This window comes from Hibiscus syriacus, unplaced genomic scaffold, assembly GCF_006381635.1.
Source record: "Hibiscus syriacus cultivar Baekdansim isolate YM2019G1 unplaced genomic scaffold, ASM638163v2 tig00117056_pilon, whole genome shotgun sequence".
Lineage (NCBI taxonomy): Eukaryota > Viridiplantae > Streptophyta > Magnoliopsida > Malvales > Malvaceae > Hibiscus > Hibiscus syriacus.
In genome coordinates this window covers 8,501,063-8,510,268 of record NW_024063539.1, presented here as the reverse complement: position 1 = coordinate 8,510,268, position 9,206 = coordinate 8,501,063, and the positions used below count along the sequence as shown (strand labels likewise).

Here is a 9,206-nt window from a genome sequence, read left to right as displayed (position 1 = left end):
TTCTTTACTTTGTTTTTATTTCTTTGATGATCATCTTTTTATTCATTGTATTTATTTATTCGTTGGTTGTATGTAGATTATTAATATTTCATTTATTTATTTTACTCTGCTTATTAACCCTTTTTTTCTCTTTTTATCTTCATTCTTGTTTCCTTTATTTTTCATTTTTTTTGTTTTCGTTCTTTAACGTCTGTATTGTTAAGGGAATTTCAATCAATCAAGGGTAAGTAGTTCAGATCGATGTTTTACCTTTTAATTTAACTTTCAATTCTCTTAATTAAAGACAACTGGAAATTACATAGTACCGAAAGGGCGGTTCAAGGGTGCTAATCCTTCCTTGGCTGTAATCGACTCCCGAGCCCGACATATTTCCGGTAAGACGCAGATCAGGTAAGAAATAGGGTATCCGATCAACCCATTTATTTTTAAATAAATGATCGGTGGCGACTCCTAATTCATTTTCCTAAGTCGAAACCCAATCTCGGGCCCAATTGAAAGACGGTTGCGACAGGAGTTCATTACATACATAGCGTGACAGGCAAGGGGATTCCTTTTCTTGGGGTTCTCGTACTGTACAGCTGATTCAGAATTGAGTCAACGATATCGCTCGTGACACCAGATTCTTCCTATCCCTTTGTTTACCCGGCTTAGTTCTTTCCCACAATAAGAGAGGAAGTAGTATTTTATATTATGAGACAATTTAAAAAAATTAAAAAAATTTAAGAAAAAAATATATATATCATAACTGCTCTACACCATATAATGCAACTTGCCAAGTTGCATACATGTATGTATATTTACACTACTTGGGGCTTCTTTATTATAAACCAAGCTTAAATCTCAAGTCTTGTTTGTGAATGTTCAGGGGTTCTGAAACCAACCTTTTAATGTCGATGAATCTAGTGGGTCCTTTTTTAATAATATTTGTGCTACATTTTATGTTCAAAAGTTTACGATTGCTCTTTCGATAACATCATCGAACTAGACCAACGAGACAACATGTTATGAAGTGAAAGATTAACGTGAGTGAAACGATAAAAACTAAATCATGTTTCTGCTTGATCCGCTTAGTATTAATTTGTGGCCATCTTTTTGCTTCTTAATTAAGCTAATTTGTCTGTCAAAAGGTAACAGACAATTATAGTGAGTCGTTCAAAAAAGCCGTGATTTCGGCCTCCGACTCAACTCTAGTCTAACCTATTTAGCTGTAGCTTTTAGGGTTTGTTTGATTTTTGACCATCTATTTTTTCCCCATTCCTTGTTCTTCTAACAAGCAACATAATAATAATAGTATTTCATACTAATTGCTGAGCAATTAATAGGAGAAACCTTCATGCACATACAGCACTTGAATGAACGTCAAGATTTAAATTACGTATTTACAAAGTTTAAAATTAGTGATTCTTACTGTTATATCTCCTTTGCAAAAAACCTCCTCCACAGATCATGCAAGGTTACACCCCTACCACCATACTTGCGTACTGTTAGATTTTTTTTTTTTTGGAGTTCCTCAAAACCTTTAAAGTTCTATGACCTTTGAAGGGCCTCTAAAGGACTTTCAAACTCAAATTTATTTAATATGTTAATCTATAAATAATTATGATGACTTTAGACTGACACTAGCATTAAGGATTTCTTTATAAACCATCACGCAAAACTAAAGAGAGTCTCTCTCTCTCTCTCCCATCCCCTAGATGGTTTTCTTTGAACTTTTTCACTATTCACTGTCTTTTTCATCTCACAAGCCACCGACTGTGGTTTTTCATGCAAATCAAAAGGGATGAACATCACACTTTTCTCATAAAACACCTACTTTTTTTATATAAAATCCCCAACTCAGTAATTACTATCGATAGTATTTTCATTAAAATTTATCATATATATTTTTGATTTAAAATTTATCAATAATTGCTATTGTTGATGTTTTTTTATTTAAGCTATCATAATTACTATATAAAAAAATTTTAAAACTTGTTTCATGGACATGTTCATAAAAATCAACCTTTGGATCCCTTATCATAGGGAAAAAGCACTCTCCATTCTCCAATCTCCAATCTCCAATCTCCAATCTCCATCATGATGATGGAATGGAAGAGCCGAACTTAGCTTTAATCAACTTTTATCGTATGGACCAGAGAGACGACCATCATTCTTCTTGCGGCACTCGTTTGTTCTGCCTTTGCCTTTTTACACTGAAATAAAGGTGTTCAGGGCTAATCATATGCCTTGATGGAATATACAGTAAAAAGATTGCTTTTGGGCCTCAACATAACAACACCAAAAAAGATTGCTTCTTACCTTAATGTATTTTGCATTTTCTGTCTCATGGATCCGGTATGTGTTCGGCCTGCCCATACCAATCTATTAGGATAATAAGTAAGAAAATTTATTGCAAATTGGGAGAAAATGCTGTGAGGAAAGAGACAAATGTGAAGACATTGCTTCATTTACAAACTTGGGGGTTTAATTATTGAAATAACACTTGATTTTGTTTTGACATGCGCTTAAAGGTTTCGTCTGATCCAAAAATTAAGGGGAAATCAGCTTAATTAGCCCCCCAACATATTAACACTTTGCGGTCGTCGCATTTGGAAGCCAAATATTCTCAATGAGTGATTGACATAATTATTTTATTTGTACGAAATTATTATAAGATAATATATATTAAAAAATTAGTCAGTTGATAATAAGTACATACACATTTTATAGACACAATATTTTAAATTTAAAACTTAAAAAAATAACATTTTTATTCTATGGAGACAATTCAATAGGTTCTAACCGATACTTTTCAAATTGGTTTCATCTTGCATTTATTGTCCTTTGTCCTTCTTTGGATAATGTGGAATCGAAGTCACATTGACAAGTAGATTCTCAAGATCCCACCAAATCTATAGATTATATACGTTAGAAAGAGGTGAATACCACAGACAAAGGATTGTGTCCAGGAGGTGTAGAAATCTGATCCTTTTTGTACAATTATCGTATTAAGGGCACAAATCCCATCTACGATTGTTCTGTTCTCATCCCAAAATGAAAATAAACTAAGGCTCCAGTCAAACATTTCACCGACGGCTAAGAGCCTAGAGGGACCAAACTACCCAGTAGCGCTGGTCCCGACCTTCTTGGCTTATCATTCAGCTGTTTTCAGTATTGGAGATTCCACGCCTCTTGGTAAGGATGTAAATGAATCATATCGAATTCGATTATTGTTGAATTTGATTTGATTAAAAAAAAGTTTAAAATTGAGTTCAAAGTGACTAAAAAATTCGTAAGTTTAAAATTATTAAGTTCGATTAGAACTCGAAATCAAAAATTAAAGTTTAACTCGAGCTAAAAAAAATTAAATTCGAAACATTCTCATATATTAGCTCGATTGAGGCTCACATTCGAGTTCGATTCAAACTCAAACTCAAACTCAAATTCAAACTTGAATCTTAAATACATGAAAGTATTACATTGTATTTTAAAAAACCAACAAAATATAAATGTTAATATTATTAATTATTTAATTAAATAAAATTAAAAATTCAATATATCATTTTTTAAGCTGTTCGCGAGTTTTTCGAGTAGGATATCAAGTAACTCGCTTCTGCTCCTTAATAACTCTAGTCGCGTCCATTTGATTCAAGTTTTGACCAAACTTTGATCGAGTCGAATTTAAATAGCTTGCTATATGTCTCGTTTCGTTTATAACCTTACTACTTGGTGTTGTATTTGTGGGTTCAAACAATTAATTTGACCACTAATCGACCTAAATTAGTTAAAATCGAATTAATCAAAATATTTTCTTTAACATTAATGGAATTGATTTTTTAAAATTTATTAATTTAATGGAATAAAATTCGACTAATTCGATTCATTTTCAAATTAATTAAATTCTATTGTAATATTTTTAGTTAGACTAATTTTGATTTAATAAGAATAATTTTCTCTAACCATTAGTGGCCATTTTACAACTGACACGTGGAGAATACAGTTCGGGGTACAAGCGGCACTTTGCCCCTCTCCCTCTCTCGGACTCTCTTTCACTCAGGTATTTGAATGTTCAAAAATTTTAACTTTGTTTTCTTCCTTCACTCACGCTCTCTTCCCCGTTTTCGACGGTTCTAACCGACCACCTCCACCACTTCTGTCGTTGTTACCGCCGCCGTTGTCACGATCTCTCGTGTTAACCACCTCAGCTAACGCATTTCTTTTATCTTCTTCTTCTCCTTCTCAAAAAAAAAAAACCTTTTGAGAGTATATTTTTTATTTTGTTCAAAGATCTGGATTTTTCTGGTTTATGAGTTCTTTTTTTTTTCCGGGGATTTTCTATCTGGGTTTCTTCGGAATACCTGTTTTTTTTTTGTTAGTTTAAATGAGTGAAAATGGAGACATTTAGTCAACGGAGGCCTAAGATTTCGAGCTTCTCCTCTGATAGGCCTTAATCGACTTGCTGCCTTCAACTGCCCCTTCTTCATTCAGAGGTTCGATTCTCTCTTCATTTTTCTCTTTTTGACGTATTTTGAGTGAATTTTCTCTCTCTCTCTCTCTATTTCCGTTAAGGAATCCGAGGCAGAAAGCTTCTTTTTTTTTGAATTTTAGTTTCGTTTTGTTTTAATATATAATTGCTTTTCCATTTTCAAAATGATTCATGAAAATGAGTGAGTTACATTGCTAAATTTATTTTGCAAAAAACAAACAAACTCGTGATTATAAGCTTCTTTTCTTTTTTCCCGTTAAAGTTGATTTTCTTTTCCTACATTTTCTTATTTACCAAACGCTGCAGCGTTCTCCCTCGGTCCCCCTTTCTTTCTTACTTTCTTCATTATACTGCTGTTAAATGTAAGATTTTTAGCTTGCGTTTTCCTTTTCTTTGTTTTAATTTTGTGATATCCCCTGCTTCTAGTCTTTGCTTTTGCGTTCTTACAATTAATTTTTTCCATTTATCTGAACTTTTTTTTTCTCTTCTGCTTGTCAATTGTTTAAAAAGTTTCCCAAGGTTGAACTTTGTGTCTGGGTTTCCATGCCGGGTTGATTTCTTTACTATAATAATTCGTACGATTTTCCCCGTTGTGTTGATTTGATGAGTTTTTATGTTCTAATACATTTTTAGTCTGCCCTTTCGTTCATGGAACAACTATCCTAATTCTTTTATAAGTATTTATTTCCAGGAAACATGAATCTTCAAAAACAGAGACATTTTCCAAAATTGGCATCTGATTCTGGTTCTTGCAGTAGTGCTACTACAGACGAAGATCAGGTGTGCTATTTCATTTTCTTGTTTCCATTATTGTTTCATATGATAAAATTTATTCTAATGCTTTATATTTTCCTGTATTTTTAATTTTATATGAAATGACTCATGAGGTAATAGTTGTAATATTAATCAATTGTTTCTGGTTGTTGCAGTTAACGTTTGAGTTCGCTTCTACATCTTCAAAACAATCAACTGTGACACCAATGAAGACGTTGTTAGCACAAGAGATGTCGGAAGAAAACGAATCTAGGAGACGACCACCAAGTGTTATTGCAAGATTAATGGGCCTTGATGGACTGTCGCCTCAGCAGCCTGGCCACAGGCAGCGAAAAGGAATTAAGATTAGCCACGAGAAGGTTCAAAAGGGTAGTACATTCGATGGCCGGCAATCCTCTAGGAAAAGTTCTAAGGACGAGCAGGAATTCAAAGATGTTTTTGAGGTTTTGGATGCAGTAAAAATGGAGAGTGCTGCTTACTCTTCACAAGGAACTGCAAACTCGAGCCTTTCTAATGACGAGATAGCCTTTATTCGACAGAAGTTTATGGAGGAGAAACGTCTTTCAACTGATGAAAAGCTTCAAGAGTCTGAGGAATTCAATGATACCCTCGAGGTGTTGGACTCCAACACCGATCTTCTGCTGAAGTTCTTTCAACAACCAGATTCATTATTTACGAACCATTTACATGATTTGCAAGGTGTGCCACCCTGGTCCCACTGTGGTCGAGTATCAGCTATGAAGTCATCACACACTCTAAATAATGAGAAAGGTAGCTTTGCACACAAAAATGGTAGAGAAACTCGGACAAAGAGCCACATTAAATCTCCTCAGGGCCATCAAGAAGATTGTCCAAGTTACACTCATGGGGGATTTGCAGCTCACAACCCCCCCATGTCACCTACGTTTCAATTAGAAGAGAAAAATGGACCAGCTATTGTACCCACTAGAATTGTTGTCTTGAAACCAAATCTTGGGAAGTTGCAGAACTCTTCCAAAACTGTTCCATCACCTCGTTCTCCTCATCATATTCCATCCAAGTGCACAAGACACTCTAGGGAGGCAGAAATGTGGGGGAAGAATAAGGTTCATCAAGATACTGAGTTTTTGAGGTATAATTCTAGAGACTCTAGGGAAATGGCAAAGGAGATTACTAGGAAAATGAAAAATAACTCCCACAATAGCTCGATGACAACTTCAACCTCCTTGTTGAGAGGATATGCAGCAGATGACAGCTCATATGATGTATCTGGATCTGAATCTGCAAATGATTCAGATGTAACAACAGTGTCTTACAGAGATAACATTGACTGGGATAAGCGACATAGGAGGTCATCATCCCGTTCTAAGGAATCATCAGTCAGTAGAGAGGCCAAGAAGAGATTGTCTGAGAGGTGGAAATTAACACACAAGTCTCAAGAGGTGCACATGCTTAGAAGGGGCAGCACACTGGGTGAAATGCTTGCCACTTCAGATAGGGAAGTAATTCCTGCAAATTCTAGTGGCCTGGTTGGTGTGGAAGGATGCAATGAGGTTCGTCATCTTGTTGGGCCTGCAGTTTGGAATGAACCTTTAGGCATTAGTAGTAGGGATGGTTGTCTTGGTAATCTTTCAAGATCACGATCTCTTCCTGCTTCATCTGCCGACTTTGGAAGTCCTAGAATAAGCACACGCCATGAAAGTCTTCTAAGAGACAAGTATGTGATTCCAAAAGAGGGCTTCAAGTGGGACAGAAACAAGGCAGTAAAAGGCAATTTTAACCAAAAGGAAGCTCCATTACCTAGTAACCGAAGATCACATGTTAAGACATCTCAATTTCTGGGTAGCAGTTGCCGTGATAAGGAATATAGCAACACTCAACAAGATTCTGATATCACCCCATATCAAGTAAAGCAAAATAAGCAATCTGAACAGATACTTATGGTCTCAGAGGCTTCTGTTGGTACTATTGTGGATTCAAGTACAGTTCTTGAAAATGAAATGGATGTCAATGATCGGAATAATTCTGTGCTTTCTGAACATTCTCACATGGAATTATCGGCTCCTGCTTCAATGAATGCTGCTGTTGCTTCTACTAGTGACCTGGATAATTTGGACTCCCTGGTATTTCTTTTGTTCAAACTGTGTTTTAGTTTGTCAATATCCAATTTTGTGAATATATTCTTTGATGTTGCCCATGGTGTTGCAGACTGTTTGTTATTTGCTCTAATTGACAAACCTAATACCTTGGGCAGCCTTGGCCTTTCCAGCAAAATTTTGTATATCAATGATCTATATACTATATAGAATTATATATTATAAGAAATTCTCAGGAGATATTTCTCTACTCAGTTTGACATACGCATCTCTCTTGTGATGATCTCCAGAAACCATCTGAGGGACCATCTAAGCAAACCACACCGCATTGCCCTGTATCGAAGGAGGCAGAGCAACCTAGTCCAGTCTCAGTTATAGAAACTCCTTTTGCAGATGATGTGTCATCTGCTTCTGAATGCTTCGAGAGTATTAGTGCCGATCTTCATGGTAAATGGCAGTTTTAGTTTCGTTACATTTATATTTAGCTTCCACTCCTTTACGAGTGTTTATGCTTTCAGAGCTTCGGATGCAACTTCGACAATTAAAACTAGAATCCAAGGCATATGAAGAGGGAACTATGCTTCTTTCAAGTGATGATGATAGCAATGAAGTATCTGTTGGGTTTACAGAGGACAATGGAAGACCAAATGCTGAAGAAAATTTCGAATCCGTATACATAGTTGATGTCTTGGTTGATTCTGGATTTGGTCAAGCCGAACTGGATGCCTTCTTAGCAGCATGGCATTCTCCAGAATGCCCAGTGAATCCACTCGTATTCGAAGAACTCGAGAAAAAATATTGTCACGTAAACTCTTGGTCAAGGGCTGAAAGGAGATTAATGTTTGATAGGATTAACTCAAAGATACTGGAGATCTATCAGCAATATAGAGACCAGCCCTGGATGATATCTGGAAGGAAAATTACTGTTCCGAAATGTGACACCGAAGAGGTTGAATATAGCCTGCGCAAGTCAATAGTAAGCCAAAACAAGAAACCTCACATGGATGAAGGAGAGATGGTGTTTGCAGGGGAATTTCAATGGTTAGACTTGAGTTCGGATATCGATAAAATAGGTCTGGGAATTGAGAGACTGTTGGTAGATGAAATAGTATCCGAGGCTGTGGCACTTTTGGTTTAGGAAATTTATATACAAAAATGATGAAATTGTCATTTCATTACTGTATCAATAATTTTCACCAGCAAGAATTATCAAAACCTTGAGAATCAATATAGGAGAAAATGACAGCAAAAAAAGAGAGTAAAGTATTATATCTTTATATGTAACAGGTTTAATACATTTTTTAGTGTTTAAATTATATATCAAAATATGATAGGGTGCTTAAAGAATTTTTTTCTCTGTTATAGTTCAAGTGCTCAGGTGTTAAAATTTACCGTTAAGAGATACATGTGAACCTCAAATTTCTTAAAATTTTTATTTAAAAAAGCTAAAACTTATTATTTTTTTATAAAAAAAACCCTTATATTTTCATTCTTTGCATAAAACACCACAAAATCATAAAATCCCCAAATACCCCCAAATCCCTAACCCAAATTTTGACAAACCACACCCATTGGCGACAGAACCCACTACCGACCATCCCTATCCCAAAGTTCGATGAAGCCCCGTCACCATCTTCGACCAATTTGTGTGCGACTGTTTTGCAATTTTGCGCGCGATTTGCGGCCGACTACTGATTTAAGGGTGACGACAATGAACTTGAAAGCAATGGAGGCCGACGACCAGTGGGTATGCGGCCGATAACGGCAACAATGGTTGACAAAAGTTTAATGATTTAGTTTTTGAAATCTTAGGGGCCATTTTGATATTTTTAAAAAATATGGGTTTTTTTTAAAAATAATAATAATTAAATAAAAGATAAAATTTCAAAAAA

At 35.5% G+C, this 9,206-nt stretch overlaps 1 protein-coding gene across 1 annotated transcript; it reads left to right on the top strand.

Moving 5' to 3' along the window:
• Window positions 1-4,294: 4,294 nt before the first annotated feature.
• Window positions 4,295-8,452, top strand: LOC120198514. Its single transcript, XM_039199828.1, has 5 exons — window positions 4,295-4,469; window positions 5,157-5,245; window positions 5,395-7,341; window positions 7,605-7,761; window positions 7,833-8,452. Exons 2-5 carry the CDS (start codon window positions 5,162-5,164, stop codon window positions 8,450-8,452), a joined length of 2,808 nt encoding a protein of 935 aa, XP_039055759.1. The 5' UTR covers window positions 4,295-4,469; window positions 5,157-5,161.
• The last annotated feature ends 754 nt before the right edge of the window (window positions 8,453-9,206 follow it).